The sequence below is a fragment of the Stigmatopora argus genome, chromosome 19, assembly GCF_051989625.1.
Source record: "Stigmatopora argus isolate UIUO_Sarg chromosome 19, RoL_Sarg_1.0, whole genome shotgun sequence".
Lineage (NCBI taxonomy): Eukaryota > Metazoa > Chordata > Actinopteri > Syngnathiformes > Syngnathidae > Stigmatopora > Stigmatopora argus.
The window spans coordinates 3,738,775-3,753,912 of record NC_135405.1 but is presented as its reverse complement, the minus strand read 5'-3'; the positions used below and the strand labels follow the sequence as shown (position 1 = coordinate 3,753,912).

Here is a 15,138-nt window from a genome sequence, read left to right as displayed (position 1 = left end):
TTTACAAATAACTTATCTGTTACAAAGAGTTTTCCCAGATAAAAAACAGACACCTTTTACATATCAAAATTAGATTTTTCGCCATTTGATAAAAACCCAATGAATTTAAAAGTTGCAGGTGAAGCTGAAATGTTTTTGTTTAGGCTGTATTGAAAAAAAGTAGGCACTTCAGAGAAAGGGTCTTGTCTATATTGCCTGGATTTAAAATTCTGTTATAAAATATTGAGTAAAAGATACAAATTGAAGTTTTAATGGAACAAATATAAATCAATTTCGTATTTTAAACAAAGGGGCAAAAAAATAGAAAAACAATTTCTAATTTAAGTATAGAAGAAACTCCACCAAAAGTCAAGTAGTGCTCGTTTAAAGTTTCCCTCAAAGTAAAAATTCTGACCTTTATTGAGGACACTTGACATAGTCACAATGAACCTCAGTACCGCAAAAAAGGAAACATTTAAAAACAAAAAAAAACTAACAGACATTTTCCTTAGCTAACGGAGCATTCAAATGTGAAAACTAGACTGGAAATGATGTCCCAAAAATAAATCAATTTTCCAGTTGTGAGATTTAAAAAAAGGCATAAAGCAATTGTGATTTCTTGCATTTATGTTGTTCCAGCTGGAATAAAAAAGGTTTTGATAGCCCACAGAACTGGATTTTGAGCTTGTTGACAACTGCAACTAAAAGCGAAGGGATGTGTCACTCATCAGTTTAACAAGAGGGAAACTAAACAAGTAATAAAGTCTATAAAGCTATACTTACAAGAAATACATGTGATTCATAGTGTGATGAAGGGACATTCTAAAATTATGTACAGTAAAAAGGACTTTCTGTACACAAAGCATGCAATTTGTCATTATTTTATTGGGAAAAAAATAGATGGGGTGGAGGGGCACGATGGCAGTGATGCTGCAAGTTTTCCCCTCAGACGTTCTTTCCAAACAGCAAACCGACTCCACGAGTAGTCTGGTAGTTTTCCCTTCAGATAAGAGAGCGGCAAGCGACATTTTTTTAATCCCCTCGACAAGCCGCCACCACAGAAAAAACTCAGTTCAGCAAAAGGCACATGCAGCTGTGCTGTGTGCGTGTGACACTGCGAGGGGGCTTGTAATACTGAGAGTGGGAGCAGCTAGTTAGCCCCCCCCTCTCCTGTAAGGAAGAGGGGAGTTGAGCAGGGGAAAAAAAGGACCCCACACAATCGGAGTGTCTAATGTGAGGTATAATCCAACTGTGCCTGCTTTAAGGAAAAAAAATACAAGCTGTAAACAGTATCCAGTCAAACCTTCAGGAGGACAGCGTTCTGATTCAAGCAGGCGGAGGGGGCGGCGTGGCCTCTTTGGCTCAAAAGTCCCGTGGGAGATCACACTCTTCACAGCGGTTGAGGGCCGGGTGGTTGAAGAAGGTACAGCCGCTGCAGCTCCACTGCGTCCCCTCGTCTTCCTCCTGCACTGCCATGCTCTTGCTGTCTGTTGGGGACATGTAACCATAAATTAAAATCTCACATTTTCAGAAATGGAACAATTGGTCTTAGTCAGATTTGAGAGGTATTGGATCATAAATGAAATTTTCCGGAGAATCCTCTTTCTGCGAGACGTTTTCGGCACACAAGGAACATGATGATGGGGAGTTGTGACCGTTTATTTCTTTTTTTGGTACAAATATGCTTTTGCACAAGGACATGACACTATCAAGACGACTGCCATATTGGATGGCTATGGTACTCGGTCGTTTGGTTGCCCAGAAGGTTATTGATAATTACCATTTAAATCGTTGCTCAAATTCCCCAAATACAAACTGCGAATTATTATTTAGTCATACTTAATGCCCTATTAATTATTAGGCTAAAGAAAAGCTCCAAATTTCCCATACTTTTATTGTGTTTAGTTGGAGAACTTGTTAAGACCCTGACTGACGTAGCTTCTTAAAGGGACAACGCATGTACATACAAACTCTTATACACTCCCACGTTGGCTCAGTGAAACTGCTCATGGCCATTGTTGGCTTTTATTGATGCGTAGACCGTGTTGTTTTACCTTGTTTTGTCGCCGGTCTTTTGGTCGCCCGGACCCAAACAACGGACGACCAAAAGACCGCGACCAAAAGTCCGGCGACCAAACAACCGCACACGGATGGCTATTACCATGTTGTCATCAATCTTGTTTCAAACTGTGAGCCTTATTGAAAATTTCTTGCCGATTTCTCAAAGTACTTTCCTTTTTTTTTCTTTACAAGTTTTTTACTATCCTAATTAAATTAAACTTTCACTTCAGTCCTCCGCGCCGTCTTAGCCGCCCAGAGAGCTCTATTTTCGGATAAGGGCAATGGTGTTCGTCGTAACATTGCCCAGATCTTACACCTTGAAACAGTTCTGGGACATTCCCCCATCATTTTCGTTACCCCGAGGTTCCCGGCCATCCAATCCGCTCAGAGAGCTGTTGCCCGGACGTTTGGTCGCCCGGACGTTTGGTCGCCCGGACGTTTGGTCGCCCGGACGTTTGGTCGCCCGGACATTTGGTCGCCCGGGTGAATATAATTTTGAGAGCTGGTTTCAACAGTAGATATTTAGATATTAAACTCACTCTCTCATGAATATAATTTTGAGAGCTGGTTTCAACAGTAAACTCTCTGTCATGTTGTCAAACGTCCGGGCGACCAAACGTCCGGGCGACCAAACGTCCGGCGACCAAACGTCAGAGTACCCAGAGAGCTCTATTTCCGGAGCTGAGTTGAGTGACAGTCCCCTGTCTTCCGCCATTTTTCTGAGTGGCAGGGGGAAGACAGGGAACTGTCTTCCATTAGCAAGTTTTAGCGTGAATTTTGCCATTTTTATGAATTGTTTTGATTTTGATACTTAATATATAAAATTGCGGTGTACTGAAGCCACAAAGTGGTGAAGGATGACAGTACAGTCACCACTCATTCAACAATTCGGCGTTTTATTTTTCAACGGGGGGGTACAATCTATACACACTTGTATTTTTATTTTATATACATATATGTTGGCATTTACTACATGATTTGTTATCATGTATTTAATGAAATAAAACTACCTATAGAGAAATTATGAACTTTTTGATCAAATGATTGAACGCAACAAAACATCTGTCTCCCAAAGCACAATCTGTCATTCCACCAGAAGACTTGTGAGGTTTCTGTGCATTGCGTTGCAGCTGAATAAATGCCACAATCCACCTCAAAATAACAAATTTTGAAGCAACAGTCCGCTTCTTTTGAGAAGGGGAATTTCAACCTATCCTGTTTGCATTTGCCTGAATACAATGTATGTAAGTCAGCCAAAAGAGCTGCACAAAGCACAAGGAGGTTCATAGCTGTACTTTTATCCAAACATGCTCGAAAACGACCAGAATGGGTTGCGTTCGTGACGCTGCCTCAACGTGCACATTTTTGGCCAATAAAACACAAAATTAAACTTTGCCTGACAACCAGGATTTCACTGACTGTCTAGAATTGCTTTGCAAAAGTCACCAGAAATTAGAACTTTTTCCACAAAAAAAAGAAGAATATTTATCATTTTGAGAGTAAGTAGGCAGATAATGTAATTGTCCTCAACTTACCAATTGATAAAGTACTTTTGGGTTTTGGTGGAACAGGACCAACAAATCCAATGTTGTCATAGAAATTATGGAATGCGCTGGGATTCAAGTGTGGTCCTGTAAATAGATAAAGAGAAAGCTTTAAACTGCATTTATTTGGGGGTTGGCATTTCTGGTTACTACACTTTAAATAGTCCACAAATTAAATGATAAATAATATAAAGAATCTCATATTTAAGTGTCGTTATTTTCTCAAATAGTTACTTTTACGGGCAAAAATCAAAGAAGGCTAATTAATTAAATGAAGGTTTGGGAGACAACATACCTGTATACATGGTACTGTAATCATTATTCGATTTAAGTGAGTTAAATTCAAATTAAATTTTGCACTCCAATTATTCTCTAAATTAGAATGGCAATGTAATGGTTTGTTTACAAAGTGCTGTATTTAGTATTATTGATTTGGGAGAATACACTGCCCTTTGGTGGCAACAGTGAATAAGACAACTCTATAACTATCTACCATGGTCACGTGAGCATCATCCATAAGCAGAGCATGCTACTGATACAAATTATAACACAAAAAAATTATGTGAAACAATACATATCTAATAAATACCGATGTCTAATGAGGTAATTACTTCTTAGGACAAACAAGTATGCGTTTATGTTGATGTAAAGAGCTGCGGTTGTCGAGTCACTACTCATGTTTTTAGGTTTATGTGCTGTTGATGATTGTGTTGTACTAGGTTTAGGTCTATTGTCATCTCTCACCACTTTGCAGCTTTAGATTATCATAGTATTTTTCCTAAGTATCCAAAATGTTGAAAAAAACGTTCATAAAAATTTCAAAATTCATGCCTGCCAAAGAAGAAGAGGAATCGGCAACCATAGAAGAGGAAACGGCAGCCGGCCAAAGAAGAATGAGCGGCCAATTTACCATATTTAGAAGAATGGCATTATAATGATATGAAGGAAAAGATCATACAGTGGTACCTCGAGATACGAGCTTAATCCGTTCCGTGACTGAGCTCGTATGACAAGTTACTCGTAACTCGAGGTAAAGTTTCCCATTGAAATGAATGGGAAACAAATTAATTCGTTCCAACTCTCTGAAAAAAACACCAGAAACAGGATATTGGATTGAAAAAAAAGTTTTATTTCTTATAATTCGCCATATATTGACAAAGTAATAAATAACGAGTGGTTTAATAGAAATAAAGTGTTTAATCTAACTAAAATTGGGCAGATTTCGCCGAGGGGAGAGGGGCACAAAAGGGGCGGGGGGCTTCGTTTTTTTTCTTCCACAAAACGCACTCGTAAACGGAACAAACACTCCACCCTCACGTTCGCTATCGATGGGCTGTTTGCTGTCGTACTATTCCCTTCAAAATATTCCGAAAATGATGCACACAAATGTCCTCACAATCGAATAACGCACGACGAGCAGCAGTCTTTTATCAGCGATCGCGCCGCTGCTCATGTTGTTGTTGTTGTTGGGCCACCTCAGGCGCTTGAGGATTACCCTCAGCAGCGCTAGAGCTGTCACTGGAACGCGGATTAGTTCATCCAGGGGGTAGCCGGAGGTGTGGGGCAGTGCGAATATCTCCGGCTGGATGAAAAACGTAGGGCGCCACGTTCCTGGGTGGCAGCTCTGGGTGGTTTTGTTGGATTCGCATGGGAGCTTCGGTGCCGCTGGCTAGCGGCTCCTTTTAGCTTGTAGCATCTGTGTTCGCATCCCCTCGAACGGCGCCTAGTGCCATTGCCTGTCGGCGTTGTGCGCACGAGTATACTTCATTACCCAGAAAGCCCTCTTTTCACCGCGCATGCGCGTTGTGCGTTTCCTGGTCTGAATAGCTCATCCGGTGCTCGTAAATATTGTTATACACGAAAGATATGCCAAAAAAAATGCCATGGCAACCTGGCTTGGTCGCATCACGAAACTTTGACCGCATCACGGGCGAATTATTCGATCGAAATTTCCCCCGTAAGACGAGCATTCCGTATGACGAACGGTCGTATGACGAGGTACCACTGTAATTTCAAACTGGAAAAAATTGTGGCCAAAAATAAAAAATAAAAAAATATTTAGAAAAATCACGCCTGATTTATCACTCAGCCGTATAGAAGGCCATGAAGCTGGCTAGGCTAGCTAGTCTTCTCAGACATGACTAGGGATGCCAACCTACGTCGACCCCATTTCAGGAGTTTTTCCGGAGTGAATGCGAATCACGCAAAATCGCTATAAAATGTAAAAAAAATTTTTTTAAGACAATTTCAATGAAACTGTTATTATCATATCTTTACATTAATTGAAATATGTTTTCGCAAACTATTGAAAAAGTACACCATAATGAAAATAAGTTTATCTTTGTGTTTGGGTCCTTCTAGGTGCGTTTTACAGTCAGTAATTCCACCATGTGTCACGCTGAATGCACGTTGTCCGTCACATGGAATATTTCGTCGAGTGTCTGGGTTTCTTATTAGAAGCTTCATCCAAATTGCCATCAATTTTGCGCTTATCCCAAGAAAGGCATATTGATAAGACTTACCAGTGCTGTGTACTACTACCACTTCCTTTAGATTTTAGAACAACCCCGGAAATTATAGGATTTTTTTCAAAACAAAAGACTGGTGGTTTAGTCAGCCTTAAGAATACGTACTTCCCTTATGAAAAATCGAAAACTAAAATGTTAAAGCGATAGAGGCTACCTACGCAATCGATTCATTCCGAATCGATTGCCACGCTGAAGTCGCACAAGATGAATTATTTGGCAGAACTTGTAACTCGGATGATTCACAATGCACTCGTGTTACCGAATTTATCCGGTTTACAGTGCAGTTGAATCAAATGCGGAACTAAGACGCGAAAGTCCTAGCGATGGTGTGAATTTCGAGGCATTTAAATTGGAAATATGGTACTTTTCCGAAATGGTTGCTTAAAAAAAATTAAATGACATTTTTGGGGGGATTTCCGGAGTTTAAGGAGGTTGTCTGGAGTCCTGGAGTTTGCGTTACTTGTTCCTGTAAACTCCGGAAATTCCGGAGAAGTTGGCAGCTCTGCATGACCCACAACGGATATGCTGGTCAAAATAAATGTTAATGCAAGCATAAACACTTGTTAAAAATCATTCAAGAACACATTGAATGTTTGTTACCCGATTGCTTCATTAATTTAACTAATTAATTATTAGACTCATTGATTATCAAAATACCGTATTTTCCACACTATAAGGCTCACCTAAAAGCCTTCAATTTTTTTCAAAAGCTGACTATTCACTGTGGTTTCAGTTTTAGTCCAACTTTACGTCTTTTTGATTCTGTATCCATTTTAGCTACCGCAACCAAGATGGTGCCGTTCAAGTGGCAGCCAGCGGCGGTAGCTCCGTCCACTCTTGCTCATTTTGTGTTTTTGCTGCTTTTCTATCTTAATGATTTGATTTGGTGATTCTTAATGATCCCATTTACTATGATTTGCTTTGTACTTTGTGCTTTTGCTTTGTTGTTCTGTCTAATCACCCTCTGCTACTGTCACAATGAAATTTCCCGAATATGGGATCAATAAAGTTATCCAATCCAATCCAATCCAATAATCCGGTGTGCCTTAGATATGGATCAATATTGAGTCGCAATAGGTCTCGCAACTACGGTAAGCAGCTGGGCTGATATATCAGTTTCAACTGTGGTTCAAGCTTTCAGGAAGGGAGGGATTGTCACTCAGTTGCCAGACAACCAAAGCGACACGGACTCGATTAATGACGACTTTGATGAGACGGAGCCTGGGTGTTGGATGCCGCATTCGCCCAGCTGCTCAATTTGGACACTGAAGACGAAGAATTCAAGGGATTCATAGATGAGGAATGAACTGATAAAGTGAGCTTCACATGTTTCTTTTGTGTTTACAGTTGAACAAGGTTGGTCATATTGTGAATATGGGCGTCAACACCTGAATGTTATAGTGCCTCTGTGTACGTGAGAGCATGCACGGTTCACCCACATGAACAACATTGAGTTATTATTTGAGTAATTTATGTTAGTTATTGCTTTGCACAATTACGAATGTTACTATATTGTGATTCCATTAAAGTTTAATGTACCGTAGCAGCATCAGAATGTTTTTTTTACGTATTTACTGAATGGAGGAAAAGTTCCCCTGTGATAGAAATGTTGCACTTACATGGTATACGTTGTTGTTGTTAAAAGATAAACCATGTCACGAAAATACTAATACTTTACCTTGGAGAAAATAATAAAACACCTGTTTGTTCATTTTGGGAGTTAATGGAGTTGTCAGAAAGCTATTAATTAAGTTTGACTGAACTATTTGACTGTTTTGTTGACATTCCCTTTAGCGTAGCACCATCTAGTGGATGCATAACGTAACCCCTGCCTCTACTGTAGACCTGTATAATGCGGTGCGCCTTATATATGGAAACATTTTGAAATATGTATTTCCTTGAAGGTGCACCTCATAGTGCAGTGCGCCTTATAGTGCGGAAAATACGGTATGTAAATTTCCCACAGCACTGATTGGCCATGCAATGTCACGTGATGGTCAAGCGGGGCATGCTATCGTGTATAGACATGATGTGTCAATGTGTCTTGACCTCCGCGGCAGAGGCTCCCCCGAACCCCATTGAGATCGACTCTACGGACCCCTAGGGTTCGATCGAACCCAGGTTAAGAACCACTGATCTAGACATAACACATAACTGTGTACGCGATGATAGGTTGAACAGTAACGGTTGATGGCAACGTGCTTCTGTATGTTTGATTTTCTGATTGCAGCGCACTTTCACACATAGTGACACTGGCTGCCCCTTCTTAAAGGGGAATGACCAGGGTTAGGGTTAGCCTAACAACACAGTCAGAGCAGGCAGAAAAGACTTTAATTTCCTTTTATTCTCCTTGTGCACTGCGATTGGATAGCCACCAATTCATGGTCAGCTGGGATAGGTTCCAGCAACCACCACGACCCTAGTGAGGATCAAGCGGTTCAGAAAATGAGATGAGACTGCCCTTTTCTAGTTTAAGCTCAACATCAAAAAGAGACCTTAACAAAGCATTTACATAATGGGGTATTCTTACCTCTTTTTTGACAGAGATCAATTTCTTTGGTGAGGCATTCAATGTCGATTTGTAATAATCTGTTTTTGCATCGCAACTGCTTCATCTCCTCGATCTGAGACAAGTGGGACAAGAGCAGGTGGTTAGACTGTGCAATGTAGAGGTTTGAAGTTATTGTTGATCAACTTCCTGTGTGACAAATTCATGAACTGCTAATTTACCACATCACAATGGAGCTCTTCTAGTATTGTAACTACAACTACACTGGGGGAGATAGAAAGAAGCGGAGGCCCAATTGGCTGAAAATTGTAATCTGTCATGTGGCATCGGCCTTTCTGACCACCACAAACAACTCATTCTTGCACTACTTTCACAAGGAAGTTGGACAAAATGTTTTGCCCAAGGACACAACAATGTGCATAAGCCAAGCTGGATTGGAAACCATGACTTTCGATTGAAGGACGACCCAGTGAACTGTCTGCACTGCTGTCGTCAATTGCAGTTTGTGACTTTGTTCTCGTACTTTATTTTGGACAACTGTGATATTATGGTTGACATTCCTACTTTTCATCAAGAGATATCTGCCGCCCACTATCAGAAAGCTTTGTCTAAATTGTAGGTCGTGGTTTCTGTCACAGGATAATGACCCAAAAACCTAGCTAAATTCACACAACAATGTCTAAGAGCAGGATTCTCATCGAAGTTTACAAAAATCCTTCAAGTGCAGTGACTGCCTCAGTGTTGTGAAACAAAAAAGAAGTCTTAAATAATTATTTTTGTCATAAGAAAAGACAAAAGTGAGTACACCAAGTGAAAATCTCAGAAGTAAGACAGATTTGCGACCAATTAGACATTTCCCCTTCCTGTATAACGCGACTAGTTAGTGTAACAAGTTGTCAAGTGTGGTTGGGGAGCATATGTATTAAATTTGGCATTGTCAATCTCATACTGGTCACTGGAAGTTCAACACGGCACCTCACGGCAAAGAACTCTGAGGATCTGGGAAAAAAGAATTATTACTCGACATAAAGATGGTCTAGGCTACAAGAATGCAAACACCCTGCAGTTGAAAGGCAGCACAGTGGCTAAGACCATACAGCGGTTAAGAGGACAAGTTCCACTCAAAACATGCCTCGCCATGGTCGACCAAAGAAGTTGAGAGCGCGCGCTCGGCATCATATCCAGCGGTTGTCTTTGGAAAACAGGCGTATGGGTACTGCAGGGATTGAAGGATTGGGGGGTCAGTCTTTCAGTGCCAAGACCATAAGCCGCATACTACATTCAGTTGGTCTGCTTGAAAGTCATTCCAGGAAAAGCCTCCTTTTAGGACAATGCACATGGAATCCCGCAAAAGGTTTGCTGAAGACAAGCAGACTAAGGGTATAGAATACTGGAGCTATATCCTTTGAGCTGATGAAACCAAAAATTAACCTTATTTGCTTCCAATGGAGAGAGAGGGCTGGTGTCCAACATGTGGCAGCGAACAGGTATAGAGTACAAAAACAAGTGTGTCTTACTTATAGTCAGCATGGTGGGGGGTCTGGGGATGTATGAGTGCTGCTGGCACTGGGGAGCTACAGTTTATTGAAGGAACAATGAATGCCAAAATAAACTGGGCTGTGGAATAATATTCCAATATGATAAGGACCCCAAACACACCTCCAGGATGGCCACTGCCCTTCTAAAGAAGCTGAGGGTAAAGGTGATGTACTGGCCAAGCATGACCCCAGACCTAAACACTATTGACTATCTGTGGGACATCCTCGAAATGAAGGTGGAGAAGCACAAGGTCTACAACATCCACCAGCTCCATGATGCCATCATGGAAGAGGATTACCGCGAGGATGTATGAAGATCTGGTGAACACCAGGCCTAAGAGGGTTACGGCGGTGCAGGAAAATAATAGTGGCTCCACAAAATATTGACTTTCTTGGCCCATTTTTGAGATTTTCACTTGGGGTGTACTCGCTTTTGTTGGCAGGATTTCAGACATGCATTGGTGAGTTTTGAGTTCTTTTAAAAGGTACAATAAATTGATCTTATTATCCAAGCTCTGCAATGATTACTTTATATTGTATCAAAGTGTAATTTCTTCAGTGTTGTCCTATGAAAAGATCAAAGAAAATTGCAGAAATGACAGGGGTGTACACACTTTTGTGAGCTAGTGTATATATAATTTAATTCTTAAAACTGTAATTTTTACATTTTATTGTTTTTGCTAAACATGGCGAGTCACCAGTGGGCTTCTCTAATACCAAGCTTTACAAGTTTTCCATTGGAAATTCTGTAGATCCTTAACAAAAGTGCTTCAAGCCTGTTTGCCTACTTGTTTATATCTGTGTCTTTATTTAAATCAACAACAGAGTGGCAATGATAGTCAATGCACTATTTTAGATCTGACATTCTTATTCCCCCTAAATCCATCACAACATAAATCACTAATGTTCTCTACTGAAAAACCACAGAAATAGGCTTACAGAAGGAATTTGGTGGGCAGAGTTTGATCTCTCCAGTCGTCTCCTTGTCAGGTCATTCTCCATTTCATTGACCTCCTCTTTTAGCTTCTCCAGCTTCTTCTTTTTTAACTCCAGTTCATGCCAAAGCCTGTCCATTCGTGCCTTCTGATGGACCAACAATGCTGGGAAAAAGAAGGATCATTAATTTCCATATTGTCAACAAATATCCATCAAACTCATAAAAATCATTTAAATAATCTGTAAAACAAAAACAAATAAACTTCACAAATTTGAAACGGATGACAGCTAAAAACAGGTGAGAATCGCAATATATCCTCAAAAGGAAAGTCCCAAGCACACCATTTATCAATTATTTTGAGATTGAAAATGCTGTCCACTTTTCAAGAATCCAGAAGATCGAAGATCGAGAAAACCTAACTATGTAATTACCCGACCAACATATACATTGAATAGGTTCCTATGCGGTAACTCGGAGTTGGACCAGCTGAATGAGCCAGGAGTAGCGACATGTCAAAAATTGAAAACGCGGCATACTCACAGTGCACTGCCAACTAATGTTCCCTCTAATTTTTTGTTTCTCTGGGCAGAAAGACAACCTCCCTGAGCACACTGAGTACCAGTGTGAGCAACATCATCATTGCTTGCTATGGGCACACACCAGTATCACACCTGCCATAAGCAGGTGTATGTCTACTACACATAAATGATTTAGTAATAATAAAATGTAATAATTAATATCTATGAATGGGCGGCCCGGCGGATGAGTGGTTCGCGCGTCGGCCTCACAGCTAAAAAAAATAAATAAATAAATAAAACATTGGTATTTTATTTTGTGCGCTCCATATGATTTGCTGTGCGCAGAGAAGACGAGAGTAGTGCGCAATTGCGCACGCGCGCAGCTTAAAGGGAACATTGCTGCCAACCTTATGTGGGAGATGGTGATTTGTTTTTCCTGGCTATACATGTACCTCCTTTGTGTACAGGAGTTAATATATATTTGTGTTCAATCTTCAATTGCTGCATTGCAATTGAAGTTAGCGTTTGCAAGACTGATTTCCAAGATGACTCAAAACACACCGTGTTAAAAAAAAGAGGGAAAAGTGCAGTCTCATCAGAAAAAGGAGTTTGTGCACGCCTCATCTAAAGGAAAATAAAGTTCAGAATCCCCAAAAAAACAACTACGCAGCCCTTTGTTGTTTCGAGCTGCAACACTTATTTGTCCTATGAAAAGCACTTGAGTGTGTGTTGCATAGGTGGGACAGTGTTGACAGATTGGGCAAAATTCCTGGCGAACTAAGCAGGTTATATATACAATGTTATTGGTTTCTGGCAACCCTGAGGTGCAGTGCGCCAGAGGCTTATGATCTCCATATTTGTGCGTCGGCAGTGCCTCGTGTATATAAGATTTAAAACATGAATATTGCTGGTTGGGGGACCCATGCTCTACAACACAGCTGGATTTCAGTATGAAGACCAAATGAATTTGTTTACTTCTTTTTACTGATGTAAAAGAGCCTGGAATGTTTAACCTATTATGCAATTAGGTGGCAAAAGTTACCTTTGACATTATGTGACACATCTGAGCCAACTGAATGGAAAAAGTTTCTTTGTTTCTGTTTCAAGAGAGTATCTATTTAAACACAATTGATTTTTGGCAAAACATTTCTAAAAATTCCTTAGTGGCAAATCAGAACATGACCTTTAAATATTTTTGGTATTTCAGTAGGCCTTCTTATTCTACTTCCTAGGAAATCCAGTTCTGTACCAGAGAAACCAATACCAAACAAAATACAAAAAAACAGGGAAGGATACATTTGTTGTGTTTTGGTACTGGTCTTGCTAGTTCGGAAATTAGCAAAGGCTGTATTTTTAGCAGAGCCCTGACACATACACAGTAGTTTGAAATCAATGGTAATTCACAGCTCTCTGGTAATGATTTAAATTTACACACACATCATTAAAACAGGGTAAATATAGCATGACAGTGACAAGTTTTTAAGGAAATGCAGAGACCACAAAGCTGATGAGGGTCAGCAAAAGAGTCTCATTGTGAAGACCCTCCTATTGGGAGTGACGGTAATATAAGAATCACAGCCAGTGACTCACATGTAATTTAGTCAAAAGCCCAAATAAGGAAGAACTTGTGTGCTCCGACACGTTTGATCCACTATAGGATCTACTGTGCTCTGGCTGTTGTAGCAAACATAGCATTTAATGGTTACAACTAACACTAGAGTCACCGGCACTCAACAAATAAGTCTCCTTTGCTTTTATCTGACTACCTTTAAAACTGACTGAACATCCGCAACAACAAATGCAACTAAGACAGCTAATGCAACTAATGAGCTTCTTGGCAGGAACAGATGGAAAAACAATTCAGACTTGTCACGAGTATAAAAAAATTGTTATGTCTCTAAAAACAAACCTTTTATCCTTAAAACGAATGTGCATGTTGTATTAAAGAAAGTGTTCCGAAATAAAGTGGAATGAAAGTTTTTGGACACCACTGATCATGTTCAAGATGTTTTCTTTATAAATAATTGTGTGGATAAGCACTGAGCAAAACAGAAGAAAAAAAACTGTAAAAAATATTTAAACAAAAATAAGCCCGGTCCACAAATCAGCACCCTTGTTTCTTGATTTGAATACCTTTACCACTAGTTATATTTACATATTTTGATAAGCTTGTTAATGCTTTTATTATCTTTACTATATACAGTCGTACCTCTACTTACAAAAGTATTTGGTTCCAGAACTTTTCCAGAAATTTTTCGTTAGTAGAGCAGCACTTTATGTAATTTTTGAAATTTGTTCCACAATCCCTAAAAACTATCAGCTAAACCCTTTAATAATGATCCAAGTGTCCCCCTATTGCATGAAAGATGTGAGAAACAGACAAAAATGATAGAAAATTATAAGAAAATTATTTATGAATGTATTGATATGAATAACAAGCATGCAAAAACATGTTCTATTCGTGCAGTAAGTAGTACAGTACAGTAAAGAAGCTAACATTAGCACACGAGCACATGCACATAAAAATGCATCCAAACAACTTCAAATTATTAATTCAAAACAAATTAGCATTAATAAGAACCTCAAAGGAGTAAAAGTCTCCATTGTTTAGTACAGAGTGGCCATGCTAAGGAGTCGTCAATTTTAGTGCAATTTCTTCTGCTTCAATATCACAGCGATGCTAGTAGATAGGCTACAGCCAGGCGAATTGCGTTGCAAAATCAGTCAACCTCTCGCCACTTTCTTATCTTCTGTTTTTCGATGAATAACAGGGCCCACTCATTCATTTCATTCGCACCAATTATTTTAAAATAAAGAACTCTGACGACAAACGGCAGTCAAAAGAGAGTTGTTGTTGTGGGAGGATCCAAGTGGAACTAAAAGCAGGCCTCAATTATGTTACCAGGACAATTTTGAAATAAAATAACGGATACATGAAATGCATTTACATTTTAGGGGATTCCGTAACTTGGATCTGGTTTTCGTATGTTCGGGTCATTTGTATATCAAGTGCTTTCGTAACCTGAATTTTTTTTACCTAGGCATTCCTAAGTAGAGGTACGACTGTAATCTTTTCAACTTTCAAATATTAGCCTATCCCAGCTGACTGCGCGGGACACCCTGAATTGGTGGCCAGCCAATCACAGGGCACAATGAGACAAACAACCATTCACGCTCACTCATTCATACCTAGGGGCAATTTTAGAGTGTCCAATCAGCCTACCATGCATGTCTTTGGAATGTGGGAGGAAACTGGAGTATCCCGAGAAAACCCACGCATGTCCAGGGAGAACATGCAAACTCCACACAGAAAGGTCCGAACCTGGATTTGAACCCAGGTCCCCCACTATGAGCCCAACGCGCTAACCACTACGGGCCGCCCTATACAGTGGTACCTTGACATACGAGCACCCCGACATACGAGCAATTCGAGATACGAGTAAAATTTCGAGCAAATAATTATCTCTAGATACGAGAAAGCCAGGTAGCCAAGACATGAGAGGCTGTTTATCATTGTAGCGCAC

General features: G+C 40.1%; 1 protein-coding gene across 7 annotated transcripts in view; it reads right to left on the bottom strand.

Annotated features, from left to right (window-relative positions):
- Positions 1-167: 167 nt before the first annotated feature.
- The window catches only part of tab2 (TGF-beta activated kinase 1 (MAP3K7) binding protein 2), a 37,490-nt gene continuing 22,519 nt past the window's right edge, over positions 168-15,138 (bottom strand). For 4 of the 7 annotated variants that reach the window (XM_077587011.1, XM_077587009.1, XM_077587010.1 and 1 more), the window contains 4 exons: positions 11,099-11,259; positions 8,643-8,736; positions 3,576-3,671; positions 845-1,466 (listed from right to left, as the gene is read on the bottom strand). In XM_077587011.1, coding sequence (XP_077443137.1) covers positions 1,342-1,466; positions 3,576-3,671; positions 8,643-8,736; positions 11,099-11,259 — 476 coding nt within the window. In that variant the 3' untranslated portion in view covers positions 845-1,341. Of the gene's footprint in view, positions 681-844; positions 1,467-3,575; positions 3,672-8,642; positions 8,737-11,098; positions 11,260-15,138 lie in introns of those variants that run through there. The other 3 variants (XR_013296795.1, XR_013296794.1, XM_077587014.1) reach the window with 3 other exon arrangements.